At 46.8% G+C, this 16,714-nt stretch overlaps 1 protein-coding gene across 2 annotated transcripts in view; it reads right to left on the reverse strand.

The window, feature by feature from the left end:
- Positions 1-16,714, reverse strand: part of USO1 (USO1 vesicle transport factor) — a 91,543-nt gene that overhangs the window by 69,448 nt on the left and 5,381 nt on the right. The window contains exons 2-5 of one of the 2 annotated variants that reach the window (XM_019534297.1): positions 12,538-12,624; positions 11,426-11,490; positions 5,606-5,685; positions 3,499-3,510 (exon numbers count right to left, since the gene is read on the reverse strand). In XM_019534297.1, coding sequence (XP_019389842.1) covers positions 3,499-3,510; positions 5,606-5,685; positions 11,426-11,490; positions 12,538-12,624 — 244 coding nt within the window. The remainder of the gene's footprint in view (positions 1-3,498; positions 3,511-5,605; positions 5,686-11,425; positions 11,491-12,537; positions 12,625-16,714) is intronic. The other variant, XM_019534298.1, reaches the window with a different exon arrangement.

Consider the following 16,714-nt stretch of genomic DNA (forward strand, 5'->3'; position numbering starts at 1 on the left):
TCCTCTGCTTCACATGATCTCAGAGCCAGGGCTCTCCTTAACAAAACAAGCCCAGCCTACACTCCATACCCATTTCCACAATGATACATGCAGCTACTGCATGAGACTGAATGCTCTAGTTCAGTGGTTCCCAAAATAAGATCTGGAAGCCACTGAATGGTTTATGGATTGGAGTGGGTATAACAAGGGATTTCACCCCTGTTACTGGAGAGACTAAAAGGACAAAGCTGCAAGGCTAGGATCTTCCAGGCCAGAGGGGTGAAGACAACTGGCATCAAGCTGCAAACTCACCCCACCCAGAGATTGCAAGGCTTTAGCAAGAAAATCCTCTGATGGCCTGACTGGACAGGGTCAGGTACCAGCAGAGGGGAAGGGCCTCAAGACATAAAAGCTGGTCCCAGAGCACCGGGGGAGAGAAGAAAGGCCCATCAGCAGAACCATTTCAGACCCTTGGGAGGGATAGGGTAGACAGCCCAGCAGCAGACCAATAAGGTCCCAGGGCACATGGGGAACAGAACCAAAGATGCAGGGATCACAGCAGCAGTGAGCTGAGTGGTTTTTGTTTCTTTGGTACTTTTTGGACTCAGTGGGGGCAAAGTTTATGTTCTGTACTTTATGAGCATGAGTGGAAGGAAAGTATCATTAATGCTTTCTTGATAACAACCAACAGAATGGACGTAGCTATAAAGGGAGATATAGAGGCCACTTAGCAGAGCAGTGAGATGCAAGACTCTGTAGTAACTGAGCATAAAAAGGGTTGTGAAAGCTCTACACAGCCAAGGCCAAGCTCACCAAGGCCAATGCAGCAAAGGCGGATCAGAACCAGGCCCCACCATGTGTTTCCAGATCAGGCCAGGATGCTCCCCTGTGCACCCCCAAATCCAGGTCAGGACCACCCCATCCAATTTCACCCCACCCCTCACCCCCAACACATCTGGATCAGGCCCAAGCTGTTCAACCCCCGATGAGTCTAGATCAGGGCTGATCTACATCTCACCTCCTATCCCCATGGCAAGAATCGGGGCTACCCTGCCTTTCCATGCCCCACCCACACCCCACACATCCAGACCAGGACAAGCAGCCTGCATCCGGATCAGGGCCACTCCATCCCATTCCCCATGCATTCAGATTGGGGCCACTCCATCATACCCTTCCATCCCAGATGGACAGACAGAGGTCAAGCTGTGTAAACCCCTGCAACCAGATCCAGCCTGCAGAAGGACCTGGCACTGCTCATCTGACCCACAAGATGAAAAGCTTGTACACCAATGATGTAGTACAGAGGTGAGCAAATACCTGGGTCCACAGGCCACAGACAGCTGGGGGAGCTGCTGTAGGTCAGTCAGTATCCACTGACAACCCAGAGCCCATGTTCTCTGTGGTTCCTCCCCGTCATAGCCAACAGTGCACAGCCCAGCCCCAACCCCAGCCCACCCCAGACTCGCTCTGGCCAGAGCAAACCATCCAGAACCCACATACACAGCCCAGAACCCAGCCTACCCTATGCCTGCTCCAGACCACCTGCCCACAATGAGCAGCAGCAGCTGGGCAGAAAGTGCTGCTAGGCATGGGGAAAAGTGGCCCCTCCCCCTCACCACTGCTGGGCCCTTCTTGCTGCAACCACCCAGAACATGTGCCCAGACTGCCCTGTGGTTCCTCTCCACCACCACTGGCTCTGGGCCACCCTAGAAAAGCAGTCCAGCTGCAGAGCTACCCCAGTCCTGCTGTGTGTCCAGGGGGCAGCAATACGCAACACAGGCTGGACAGCACCCCAGTCAGGTAGGACCTAGGAACTGCCATGAGCTAGACAAAGTCCCTCCGTGGGCCAGAACCAGGCTGCAAGCTGTATTTCACCCATCACTGGTCTACTATATACAAATTACATGTCTTCTGTGCAGCAGTCACTTGGATACGAAGCCTGTGATTTGGAAAAATAAAGTTAATTAAGGTCGATAGGTTCATTTGAAATGTTAGCTTAGGAAGCTAAGCTTCCTAAAGTGAAAAGTAAAGCAAAGTTGTCTACAGGGGGAAAGGGAAAGAGTATATGAAGCAGAACAGTCAAGAAATCCTGAGGAGTAAATTCTGTAACTGAACCAATGTAAATGCAAGATGTTCTCATAGCTCACAAAAGGGGACAGCAAAACTTCACAGCTTCCAGACCACCCACAGCTCACAGGGGAAAGAAAAGAGTTAATTTATTAACAGATCCATATTAGCCCATGACACTCGGTCTTCCACCAAAACTCGAGAGTTTTAATGCTGAAGTCCGTGCTGAATACATGCAATGCAAGACCAATTGCTTTTTATCAGTGTGCCAAGAGTTCTGCTTACTCTTTAAGCTTGGTTCCTATTTACTATGTCCTGAACTATTATATATAAAAGGCCAAATAAAATACAAACGAACAAAAATATCATACGGTAGTTCATGGTAGAAAAAAAATACAAAAAATAAAAATCAAACAGAAAAGTTAAAATGAAAATAAAAGCTTAAGAGGAAACAGCAGAAAATACAACAAAGGATATCTTGCGAGTTCACATACTACCAAATTATGTTGTTATAGGATCGATAGCCTATTCAGTGAAATTTTAAATTGCATGCAAGTGAGGAGTTAAAGGAATTCCTGTTTATGAATGTTAGCTTTAGATGTTTCAATAATCAATAAAGCTTATCAATCCACCAGTTAGTCTAAGTTAGCTTGCCCCATAGGGTGCCCTATTACACCTTGTATAGCAATAAGACCATATCCTTAACATGCATTACTGAAAAAGGACACTGCAAAAAGCCAGAAGGCTTGAAGCATGACTATGACTTCTGTACTCAAAAAGTTATTACTTACTTTGATGCTTTTCCACAATGCAAAAACTGTGTATGCCCACTTGTTTATTTGGATACTGCTGCTCAACACTACCATACCACAGAGTAGTTAACTGAGAATTATTTAAGGCAGGGGTTTTCAACCTTTTTGGATCCATGTAACCCTGGTGGCTGGACACGGACTGTGGGGCAGAGGGGTGTGTGAGGCCGAATGCAGAACAGCAGCAGCCACCATGTGCAGGCTTTCCCGACCCCCCAAGTCTGGTTGGGTGGGCAGTGCCTGCACGGCAACACAGGATGGTGTGTAAAGGCATCCCATTCCTGCCCGTGCATACCCACTAGGGCCTTCTCAAGTAACCTGTGGGGTATACATACCCCCAGCTGACAACCCCTAACTTAAGGTATAAGAGTGCCAGTAAGCTTTCTAAGCATCAATAGGCTGAGTCACATACATATATATTGGCCAGATTGTGGGTAATGGGAAAATATGCATTTCAGGTAATAAAACAAATTTGAGAAACTGAATTTTAAATATAAAGAAGAGATTATGAAAAATCGTCAGTAAAGTATTATAGAAACCTTGACAGTGTCCTTTTTAACAGCCAAGAGATACAGTATGTAGTAATTTACAATTAGCAACTACGACTAAATGAGCTCCATGCAAACAAATTCAGGATTTTTACCTTCAGAATCATCTGCAAAGGTAGCCAAAAAAAAAAGAGAGAGAAACAGAGAGAAAGAGAAAGAAGAGAAAGGTTCACAAATAGATCAGTTTTCCACAGCAGTGTACAACAGCACAGCTAATAATAAAGTTAAGGCCTAGATTTCAAGAGGCAGCCATGCTCAAATTCTGCCACAACTATTCTTTCGTTGCTTGTGTCAACTGTCTTCAACTTTGACCCTTCTGATCAGACATACACACTCTAATAAATCCCTAACAGTCTTTTGCAACTAACATTCTTGCACTTACAAACATCCTCTTTTGGGCAGTGGTCTTAATAAAATAGTCCCCTACTTCCTCTAGTAAAACCATGGGCCAAGTCTCAACTTTAGTATTAAACATGTATGCCTACTATCCTCCATAAAGATGGCTCTGAAGACCGAGACTATAACATGAAGACTGTTAAACTGGCAGCCTGCATGTGGCCCACGAGGCATTAATTTGCAGCCCACAGGCTCCCACCTAGCTGCTGCTCAAGCCAGGGTCTCTGGGCTCCCCCTCCTTCCTCAGCTTCCACCTCTCCTGCCGCTACCCGGGAGAGGAATGTTGGGGCAGAGGGAGAAGGGTTATGTCCCCCCACCAGTCAACCAACAGCTACTTTCCATCAAGACTTGTATTACACCTTACCCATTTAAGCATCTTTTCTGAAAACACATCTTTGAGCAAGGAATTTATCAACGTCTAATGCATCCAAATGGAAATGGCAACATTAACCAGCTTTTCAAAACACAAAATCTGTGGCAGGATAGAATCAATGGTATGCACAGTGAAAGACTAAAAGCAATGTCTAAGCGCTGTTAAGTTACCTGTAAAGTTGGTGGGACTTGTATGGTGAGATTAAGAACACATGGATATTTAAATATGTTATGTTTATTTGGAAAATGGCTTTATATTTAAGTTTCTCATTTTCCTAAATTCTAAATTCTTCTTCCAAGGCATTATTTGTATGACCATCAGATAGATCTGTTCCTTCTTTTCCCCTCTAACATCTCAATTCTATTTTACTTGAGGGCCCTCACTTTAACCTTTTTTCCCCATTGTCTTTGCCCAATTAGTGAAAACAAATCTCACTTGACTGAATAGTTGTTGTACACATCTTGAGCAATGAGTCTTACCTAGTCTATTACTGGATAACTGTAAAAACCCAAGTTTACAGTACATAGTATTTAATGCAAAGTGTCCATTACCTCCAAATTTGCTTATAATAATTCACAGCAGGTTCTCTTTACACCTTTAATGTTTATGTCAAGCAAGTAAGGGATCATTTTTAGAACTATGTGCTTTAAATTCATATTTTAAAAACTGCCCATTTTAGCTACACATGAAGAAAAAGTCTTCAAAGGCCCATGATTGCCCAAATGCCGCATGTGAGAATATCACTTGACATGCATGAATTTAACAACTGGGAACCCTCATCATGATGCCCAGTCCTCCTATTACCAACCATTTGTTCCCATTCTTGTCATATAAACTGTCAGAAAAACTGACCAGCTTAAAAATTTCATGTTTCACAACCAAATTTATTAAAATATTTAGTCAATTATGAAAGTAAAAGGGGCAAAAAGGGAAATGCATTTTCTTTTTTAAGTGAAGACAACAGAACTGGTGACAAACTATTTTCATACTTGCAAAGCAACCTTCATTTTTTTGTTTGTTTAAGGGGCCAATATCTTAAGCAATAGTTACTGGTTAAGTGATCAAAAAGGCTACCATGAAATAAAGGACATGTTTTTACAGTTTGCCATAAATAGCAGATGGCGATTAATCTACAGGGTCAGCTGTTTGACTAATGTCAGAACTTTTCCTTGAAGATTTTATTTCAGTAAAAAGACCTCATTTTAACCTAAAAAATTGTGCATAAGTACTTCAAGAAATGAACTGAAGAAGCTAATATTATTTTCATGCCAGTTATACTCAAGATACCATGCATTAACATAAATCTAGCATTATAATAGGATAAATCCCATTATCTAAACAGTGTTTAATAAACTGCAAACTATTACATTTTTAATATGAGCACAAACTATTATTATCAAGTAAATGCAGAAAAGTTGCTCCAGCAAGCTTACCTTGTTCTTCCTCTTCTAGGTCATTTGATATTACATTGTAGAGGGTGTCCAAAGCATAGCCAATTATTTCGGAATCTGAACTGTAAATAAAAGTACCATATTAGTAACTTAATTATGGTTTCTTCCTTACATTCCTTACAATCATATTTGTAGTGACAAATGTAGTATGTAAAAAGGTCAGATGTAACGAATGGTTTTGCTTTTCATGATGCAATAAAAAATCTGAAAATATCCAGTTACCAAATAAGTTAAAATATTTTTTCTACTTCCATTCCCCAAAATGATTACATTCATGCAGCTAAAAGTCCATACCAAAATGCTCAAGGATACTTCCAAATGTCTGTTCTTTCATGGCTCATTCCAGCTACCCAGAATTTTTCCAGTAACTGTATGTTAAGGTCAAACTGATCACTTCAAAGCATAATTTATTTTGCTCTTTTCATGTTCACTGTGGTAATGATACTGGATAGATCTTTGATGCAGGTATACTGATCTTGAGTCATGTCTCTTTAAAATAAACTGCCATCAGCACGAGTTAATAAAAACTTTACTTAAGAAATCAAAGTATTTCAAAGAGAATGCAGGACATTTAAAATCCCAAGATTTATAATTTCGTACTTCATGACATAAACAAGAATTTATTTATTTAGGTTTTAAAAACAGACTATTTTCCAAGGTTGCAGAAGCTCCAACAGTATTAGTAAAAAAATTCCCTCAGGAAGGCTGGTTTCAGGCCATTTAGGGCTTTCTAATTCAAAGCATTACTTTGAATTCCCTCGAGAGACCAAGGGACAGTCACTGTAGATCCCCATATGCTGGTGTCACATGCTCCCAGCAAGATGCACTTCTCAATGAGCCAGGCCATGTATTCTGTACCAGTTGCAGTCCTGAAATGATTTTAGGATATAGCTCCCTGTACAACATGTCACCCAAGCAACTAATGGTGAATGTACTTCATCAAGAAACTAGAGATACACCGATATAGCTGTCTATATAGTATCAGCACAGATAAAAGGAAAATTGACATTACTGGCAATCGGATTTTTCTGGCTGATGTGGCCAATAATGTCGCTGGTAAAAGCCGTATGTATGTGCACAGCCACAGCATGCACGCAGCCAGCCTAGCAGCTTGGAAAACAGTGTCCAGCCGGTAAGCCTGTTGGAGGGAAGGAACAGAGGGGAGTGGAGGGGTGTGTAGGGGGATAGGTTGAGGCTCCCACAGTGAGAGAGGGAGTGGAGCTGAGGCTGCCTGGCCAGGATGGGGTGTGGGGCAGAGTGGTGAGCAGCTCATCCAGGAAGGAAGTTGGAGCAGGGGCTCCCACTGCTGCACACACCCCCAGGGGAGACATGGGGGGCACGTTCTCCAAATCTGTGCGCAGGGCAAGAGCAGACTGCAGCCAAGGGCTGCGCCATCTTCTTCCAGGCTGGGGAGCTGGACTGGGGCTGTGCTTGGGGCGGGCAGTGGCAACATGGAGAGCTGGGCTACGGGGTGGGGGAAGAGGGCTACAGCCACCACAAAATTTGTCATAGCCCCCCCAAGCCCCTCCTCCCAGTGCTGCCACCACCTGCCCCAAGAGCCTGGCTCAGGCTCACCACCAAGAAAAGCCCAGCACTGTCCCTGGCCCCAGCCTACAGCAGGCAACCCACCCTCACCCCGTGCACAGATCCAACGGATACATGACCCCTATACCTCCCCCGAGGGTGCGTGCAGCAGCAGGAGCTGCTCCCCTCCCCCCACACCCCCAAGGACCATCCACTCACAGCTCTGTTCTATGGCCCACCACAGCTGCCATGCCCCAGCCCCAGCCCCATTCCTTCCTTCACCATGAGGGCCTCAATCTGCCCCCACATTCCCCTTCCCTCCCCAACCCCGCAACAGACTTACAACCCAATGCTGCTCTCCAAGCTGCCAGACTGCATATCAGCAATCGGATCTATGTCAGTCAATATGGTTTATTACCAATGGCTGATTATTATCAGCCCAAAAAATCTTTATCAGTGCACCCCTACAAAAAACAACAAAAACAAAAATGAAGAAAGCCTGGAATCTCCCCTTTCATTGCTCCTCCAACCCACTCCTTCGATCTTGTCTGGGTTATGTAGTGTGCTCTCCTCCATACCCTAATACCCAGCAGACACTGGCTGGGGCAGCAAAATGCACCCAGGTGGGAGTACACAAATGCAAAGTTGAGTCCCATCAACATACTGGGAGATCACATCACTGTACCAATTCACAAACTCTCTTATAATTCCTGTATCCATTTCAACATGAATGGGATGGCAATGGAATGGCACCCATATGTCAGAGCTCTTCGGGAAAAGCAACTGTTCGCAGCTACTCTAAGATTTCAGGGAGAAAGAATAAAGCTGCCAATAAGCAACCTCATCCATGCACAAGATGTTCTATCACAGAGAACCACACCCTATCAAAATCAATGGTACCCAAACCAAACCCTCAGCAGGCATCACTAACTGAAGTGTTAGCAAACAGACCAGACCCCTGCTCTCTAAAGATCTTATTCTGACACTAGCAAATTGCCTGTTAAGAATGATGGATGAATTTCAAATAACAAAAAACTAACAGAGGGCAAGGGAAAGGGCGCTTCACACTTCACAACAGCCCCAGGGCTTCCTTCATGCCACCCCCTGGTGCCTCCTTACCTACTCGGGGCTCAGAACGGGGCCATTGCTGCTTGTCTCCTGCCTTGCACCTCTGCCTGGCTCCCTCTCTTCCTCAGCTAGCCCCTCCCTCTACCCCACCCCCAGACCAGGCTCCTGGCACCCTCCCAGAAAGAGCTCAGTAGAAACAGCCCTGGCCCCTGACTTTTTTCCCCAGTTCTCGAAGTTGGGATCATCCTGATATGGTCACTAAACAAATGCTAAGGTGCAGGTGGCCTTACTGACTGTGTCCTCACATTGACAGCCCATGTTCATTTTGGAATCGATAATGACTCCAAAATCCCTTTCAGTCACTGTGCTGATGAGAAGGGAGTTCCCCAGCCTATAGCTTTGCTGCTGGTTCAATAATAAATGAAAGGTTGTTTTCCCAGAGTCAGACTAACCTACAGGTGAAGCAACAATTGAAATATTGTTGAAATATTGCTTGAAAAATTCAGCACATTTCTAATCATCTGAATTATATAGATTTTGTACTGTACATTGTTGCTACCTTCATTCTCTTAATCACAGCAGAATCAAAAACAGTATTATACTAAAATTTCTGCAATTTCATTTTTCACCCGAGATGACAATACGATTCCAGACGTGAGCAACAGATAAAAGATGATTAACATACAACACTGAGTCAATTTCAGATGATTTCTTTCACTACTGCAGGAACTACAAATCATCCAAATCAAGTCTTGTGATTTTATTTCTCCCTCAAGTCACAAGACAATCAGGTACCCACTCTTACGGGTTTAAGAAATGGCTGAAGCAACCTATTGCTTTTTTCCTTTGGCTGCATGGTGGTTTATGTCCATCTGGTGCTAAAGAATATATTTTTGTTAAATATTCTTGTACATGCTGCAAATTACTAATAAGTAATAAAATGCTACTCTTCTGCAGTTGCTTATGAATTCCAATTCAAGAGATATGGCACTACAGCAGCACAAGAAGGCTCTCACGTGCTAGTTCGTTAAAATAATTCTAGGAGAGAGATTCTTCATTTAAGTAAGAATTCAAGCTACATGCATTTTTAATTGCTACTGGTCTCCAATTCTCAGGTCTATGTCTAGACATTTACTTTGTAAACCTGAACCCTTTCTTCTCCAACCTAATTTTCTCCAAACCTGCTTCACTGCCTCTTTTGAATTCCCTTCCAAGGGCTAGCCAATCCTTAAAGCACTGATCCAAGACTTTAAGAAAAACAGCAAATTACTTTCCTCTTTCACCCTACCCAAGGCAAGAAACAGACCTGCCCCACAAATATTACTGTAGCCTCATGCTGGTTCTACTTACAAAGAACAGAGGTAAAGGTATAATGAAAGCAAAAGTCAAAAACACTATAGCAAATACATGGGGCATGCCAAGCTGCCATCCTTCAGAAATCAGAATCACTTCAACCTTTGAAAACTTAAGCCATAAAGCGAAGTCACCTTTGGGTATTCGGCAGCTGCCTGCGTCCACTTTGATTCAGAATACCTCATTCTGGACACTGGTCTGCCCCCATTCATACTATGCCCTATTTTTCTTGGTCCTGCTTTGAGAAGATGCTTTCCGCCACTGCTCCTTTGCTTCACTCAGGAATCCAAGGTGAATAACCTTGCAATCACTTCAGTCCCAGTCCTGTGAGAGAATGTACTGTGACCCATCCCCCACCCCAAGTAGCATGAGAAGAAAAGCACATGACACTGACATCAGAATCTGTGTGCACATGTTCATTTGTAGCACTATATACTGCCTCAGCACTTTGGTCACTACAAAAAATAGTGTGCTATTGGAGTGTGAGCACATTCAGAGCCCCCTGACTGAAACACTACAAAGCCCCCAAAAGGCATGCTCATCAGCCAAAGGCCAACAGTACATTGCTCCTTTTCTCTCTTCCCCCTCCCCCACCCAGTCCCCAGGGGAGCCTATTAGTGAGTCTGACAGGCTCAGCAGATCACCTGTTGCTGTCACGGCAACAGCTGCTGATCAGCCCAACAGCTGATCAAAGTCTGCCTCTTCCAATCAGCTGTTGCTGACTGATGCCTCAGAAAAGCAGGGCAGTCTAGCTCTCTGACAGCTGCAGCTCCACTCTGTTCAAACTGTTAGGGAGCCAGTCACTCTCTCCCTCCTCCTCAGGGGAGAGAGGAGCACTGCAAAATGCTGAGGGTTTAAGAGACCTCCTTGTAGCACTACAGTTAAGTGTCAACACGTTACCCATGGCACTTCAAAAGGCAGCCCTACAAAGATCTTGTCTGAAACAGGAACACCCTTGTGGCACATCCACCCCCACTCCATCACTGCAAATATACAAAAGTAATATGTGCACATAGCCAAATAAGTACATGACTCTGCAAAGAGGGTCATTAATAAATGAAGTTTATTTTCTATCTATGGGACTTTTTACCAAGTTTAATTTTCCCTGAGCTGAGGAAGGGTGCGCGTGACCAAAAGCTTGCAGAAAAAATATAATTTTGCAATTTCTTAGTTAGTCTAATAAAAGGTATCATCTCTGAACCAGAAGTTCTAGAGTTTTACATTTCTTTTTGTCTCAGACCAACATGGCTAACAAATACATCCCAGAACCTGGAAAGAGGAAACTATTACCCACAAGGTGGTCAAGATGCAATAAATAAATAAACAAATAAAAATAAAAAAAATAAGATCAGCTGAAGAGGCAGCTGGGGAAACGGAATTTTTTTCTTTTATTTGAACCTTTTTCTTTCCAATCTAAGTGAACGATTTTTGCCTTAATAGGAACCATTTCAACATAAGCATACCGCAGTCGTTAGATTATTCAAGCTATTCAATGTCAGTATTTACGCTGTTCCTTGCAACAGAAATATTTTTACCAATCTAAAGTTGTCAGATTCATTTCAACTTTAACAGTCAATCCATAAACTAGTATTTTGTCCCAGTGCATTTAGGAGTCTCATGCAACTCATTTCATATACCTTCCTCCTCCCCTTCCCTATATTGCCATTACTTTAAGACTATTTTAACTGACCCTCCCATGTAGCATTTTTGTTCTTACTAATAACTTTAGGATTCTATTCACCTACAGACCTGGATTTTTTTTTAATATTCTTCAAAGCAGGGAGAAGTGAAAGAAGACAAACTAGTTTGAGAAAAATAACCACGGTGAGTTCATTCTTACAGGTAGAATATGCTTACCGGTCTGTCTGGAGAACCTGGATAAGATGATCCATAGCCTGGCTCCCCACTTCCAGGCGATATTTCTGTCCAGAAAATAATTAAAAATGGAATAAGGAGGTTTGCACAACAAACTAAGATATCACTTTCTAAACAAGCGTGCCACAGAGAACACTGTATACTGTACAGGACTACAGGAAGTTATTAGGGGTGCAGAGATTTTTGGGGCCAATACTGATAGCTGATTTTTAAGGAGACATATTGGCCAATACCGATCCCATTTCCAATATGCAGCTCTTCAGCTTGAAAAGCTGCGTCCTGTTGGCAGATCTGGTGTGGTGGAAGGGGAGGAAAGGTTTGTGGGGAGGCAGCAGATCAAGGCCCCTGTGGTGAGGGATGGAATGGGACTGGGGCAGGTACTGACCAGCTGGGGCAGGGTGGGGAGGGACAAAAGACAGAGCTGCAAGCAGCTCACCCGGGGAGCAAGGGCGTGTGCCTCCCGGATCTGCGCAGCACAGGGCGGACTGCAGCCATGGGCCAGGGCTGAGGAACAGTTTGTCAGGAGGCTGCAGGGAGAGATGCAGGGTGGCTCCCGCTGCTGTGCGTGGCTCATCTGGTGCTCATTTGGCAGTTCCCGCGGCTCATACTGGAGAGCATGGAGGGGGGCGTCCCTAGATCTGCCTGGCCAGGAAGAGCCTGGCCCCAGCCCACCCACCGCAGATCTGAAGGCACATGCCCCTGCCACATGCCCTCCCAGACAAGCAGCGGAAGTCCGCCCCACGTCCTTCCCACACCCCAACGAGCCACGCCTCCATCCCACCTCCACCCCGGCTGGGCAGCCCCTGCCCCAGCCCCAACCCCACACATCCGCTCACAGCAGGGGCCCTGACCTGCACCCCCATGCTCTTTCCACCTCCCCTTCCCCTTCCACCACATCAGACTTACACGCTTCAGGCTCTGTTCCTCATTGCCTAGGTGCTGTGCTATGGCTGCACACACACATAAATGGGCATTTATCAGACAACTTATCCGCTGCATCAGGCCAATTTCTGATGCAGAAAATTTTCTTTACATCGGTGCTGATCTGGTATCAGACTGATGCATCGGTGCACCTCTAGAAGTTACGCACATACCTTTGACAATGATTTAAGGGCACGAACAGCATCCCTTCGATCATCCAGTAAAGTAGAAGAAGCTACTCTGTCACAGAGTTTCTGAATCTGTAATAGGAAAGACAGTGTATTAGGTGACAGTCAGTGAAACTGACTGCTCCTACTCATCATAAAGAATACTGCTGACAGCTATCAGTCACCTTTATGGTTGCTAATCTCAGAACTTTATTCCTTCCAGTGCTTTATGCTACAGCAGAGTCTATGGTATGTGTACCACCAGAGGTGCACAGACCACCTACCAGTGGTATGAGACCACAGCATGTGGGAGTGATCAGGGCAACCATCCAGCAGGCACGGCTTCAGCCAGCACTACACATCACAACAAGGGGTGCAGCCTCTGCCAGGCCGTCTATTGCCAGCACTCCCTGTGCGCATATGCAGCTGTTGCACTCACCAGGTATGGGTGGGAAGCCCCAGGCACCTTCTCCTGGAGGGCACAAAATGCAGCTGGCCCCGGCAAGTGTGGGGAGTGCCAGTAATACAGACTGCCTGGTGGAGGATGCACCCCTCACAGGCTGAAACTGTACCTCACTGGGTGCCCTGACCACCCCCACCCGCTGCTGCGCCATGTGAGGGAATGGGGGGGTCCCCACAACCCACAACCCCACACCCTGCCTCACAACCCACACCCTGCCGCCACATATACACAAGCCCCCAACATACTCCATGCTCTCCCACACACAGCCACAGCCCCTCACAACCCCTACCATACACACACACCCACACCCCCTCACACACCACCTGGTGGTACTTAAGGTTGTATCATTTTAAATCGGTGCTGCGCAACCTGTCAGAGTTTGGGAACCACTGTGCTACAGCCATAAGGCTAACACTGTTGCAGAGCTGTGACAGTAGTTTATATAGGCAGCCAGTTTCATAGGTCTACCATGCACATTAGGAAAAGAGCTGTTTGCTAAACAAGCCCACTGCAATAGGCCTGGGCTGTAATAGAAACTGCTATAAAGTTATTGCATGAAGCTTAATTTTAATAATGGGATAAGACAAATAATTATTACTCTGTTAAGATGATTACTCATTAGAGAATGGCATGCTTAGCTGCCTGGACACTGCAAGTACCCCAACAGGAATTCTAATCTTATAAAATCCGTAGTCTGTCTGTCTATCCATAATGCTTTATTCACACTCCGATTGGCCAACAAAAACAACCAATCGGAGTGCAAATACAGCGTTCAGCCAGGAGGAGGTGGTGTGCCACCATGATGGTAGGGACACAGAACACAGAGCTGGAGTGCGGGGCCAGATGCTGAGCTATGTCCCCGCCAGCTCCCCAGGTGGGGGATGCAGCCCTGAAATGGCAGGGGCGAGGGTGGAGGGACTGAGCCTGGCTCCAGGCCTCTATCCCTACCCCTCCCCACTGGCAGGCAACAGAGTGGATGGGCCAGCACTGCTGGCCCTGCCCCCCACGGCAAGGCCAGCACTGCTGGCCCCAGCCCCCCGACCCTGCAGGCGGCAGCAACCGAGAGGTTGGAGGAGGGGCGGGGCCAGCAGCGCTCCCCCTGCTCCCTGCAGGCTGCAAAAATGGAGGGGGGTGGGGCAAAGCCAGTACTGCTGGCCATGCCCCCCCAGTATTGCAGGCCGCAGCAACAGAGTGGATGGGGGCAACAGCCCAACCCCGGCCCCAAAGCAGCCAGAGGGGAGAGGATGAGTGAGCCCAGCCCCAAAGGTGGGGGAGTGGGCCCGGATGCAGGCTGCTGTCCCCGGCTACCCCCTATCATTTTTGACAAGCAATTGGCTAGTAGAATATAATGATACAGACACAGAAATCCAGAATAAAACAAAAATGGACTCAAAATTTACCAAGGCCTGAAAATGGAACAAGAGATTTCTATTATGCAGGCTATTTTATTTTTAGAAATTCCCAATAGGTCAGGTTCCCTCTAAATTACTGTTGTTTTGTACATAAACCCTGGCTTTTTGTTAGAGACCTTCATGAACTCAACATTTCAGAAAAAGCCTCTTCCTGTATTTGACCCAAGCAGCAGCAGATCAAGAAGCTAGCTCAAAATTTTTGGCCTGTCTGAAGCAGCTCCCATTTCAAAAATCAATACATTCTAATGAAGGTTTCCTTGTGTTCATCAATACTGACTTAGTCCAAAGTTCAAAAAAAAACTTTGAACTCCAGTTCCCAAACCTTTTCTCTTGAAAGAAGAGACTATGATTTGACTGAAGACCATCAGTTCCATACACAGAAAAAATGGGACATTTTGTCATACTACCAACACAACTTAGATCCTATTCATATCACTTTGGTTCCATCCTAATCCACCTTCCCAAAATCTTAGAAACAAGAGAATGAAAGAAAGGGGCAGAGAAATCCTTTTCCTCAGTGTCAGAGACAGATGCTAGTTATGTGCCTATAATCCCTGGTTGGTCTGAAGCATTCAAGCCCTCATTCACCATTTTGACAGGTTGCTAGCCAGTCCATATACTAATCTGACTAAGAATCAGATACACCTCAAAGAGCTGGAGCGACTGCTAATACTGACTTACTTCCATGCAGTCCCATTCTTTTTCCTGTGCCTCCTTGAGGGAATACTGATTGAGTCACTCCACTGTGATAACTACTTTTCCAGGTAATGGGTGATATCCTGACAACAAAAGAAACTGATTATGCTGTATACTCACATGAAACAAACCAAATCATTCAAGGGTCCATGCAACAGTTACCTCTTAATTCAGAAAGTTTTCTACTATTAGTTTTCCAGGGTTCCTTCTCCACCATACAGAAATTCAAACCTAACCTAGGCTGGAGGGCCACAATGACTGGACAACATCCAAACATTTAGAAGCATGACAGCTGACAGCCTCAGCAAGTAAGGATTTTTCCCTTGTACCTCCCCACACTACCATCTTTTTTTTCTTTTAACCCTGACTGCTTTAAAATCTTGGGTTTGTGTTCAGCCTGGAACAAGCCCAATGCTGATATCAGTCCCTATTCCAGGGTCTGCAATTATTTCTGGCGGAGGGCCACTAACCCAGTTTTGGCAGGCTGTCGAGGGCCATGTGGGATGCCCTGCCCCCTGGTCACCATCTTGGAACCAATGTCCCAGGGCTAGCACCGGTGGGATGCAAAGCAGGGCACAGGCTAGCAGGGGTCTGTGGAGCCGGGCTGGGCTGCACCAGCAGCAAGAGAGGGGAGCTGGCCTAGCTCCATAGAGCCCCTGCTGGTTGCGACCCCATGCTCCTGCCACCCTCCTCTGGGCGCTGCCGGCACTGGCCCCAGGACACTGGTGCAGGCCACATGCTCCTGCTGGCTCCCACGCCTGCTCACACCCAGAGTCCCCCAGCCCTGCAGTACAGGCAGGGGGCAGCACACTGCCCCAACCCCCTGCTTGCCGGCAGGACAGAAGCTGGTGCTGAGCATGGGGAAAAGCAGCCCCTTGCCTGGCACTCCCTGCTGCAGGTGCTTGCAGCCCATGCAGGGCTGTCTACAGCAGGCACAGGCAGCCCCACGTGGGCTGCAAGCAGCTCCAGCGCGGGGCGCTGGCCATGTGGTGAGCAAGGAGCCATTTTTCCCCATGCCCAGCACCAGCTTGTAACCTGGCCCTGCTGCCAGCCTGAGCCCTGCACCAGCTGCAGGCTCGCCCGGCGGCAGCAGCTGTGACCCCCCACTTGCCACACCAGGCAGCGTTGGCTGGTGCTGCCCACCCAATGCTCACGCGCTGGGCAGCCCACAGGCAGCAGTGGCAAACTCTGCCTGGGGCAGCAAGCAGGGGAGCCGCAGCTGCTGTTGCCACACACAGGCCCGATGGGCAGGCCCGGAACCGGCATACAACCCAGGCTGGCTGTGGGGCTGGGTTTCAAGATGGTAATGAGTGCAGGGGGGAAAAGCGGCCCCCCACCTGCCCCACGGCCAGCGCCCCATCCTGCAGTCGCTTGCAGCCCACGTGGGGCTGCCTGTGCCTGCTCCAGACAGCCCTGCGTGGGCTGTGAACAGCTGCAGCAGGGAGCACCAGCCACAGCATGAGCAAGGGGCTGCTCCCCGCGCCCCCCCCAGCTTTTCCCCAGGCTCCTTCCATACCCAGGGTCTTCCTTTGCCCTTCCCCCACCCCTTACCTGACCTTCTAGTGCGGGACAGCCATGTGGTCCCAGGCCAGAAGCCCCTGCTGGGGCCTCC

Source organism: Crocodylus porosus, unplaced genomic scaffold, assembly GCF_001723895.1.
Source record: "Crocodylus porosus isolate Cpor-Errol unplaced genomic scaffold, CroPor_comp1, whole genome shotgun sequence".
NCBI lineage: Eukaryota > Metazoa > Chordata > Crocodylia > Crocodylidae > Crocodylus > Crocodylus porosus.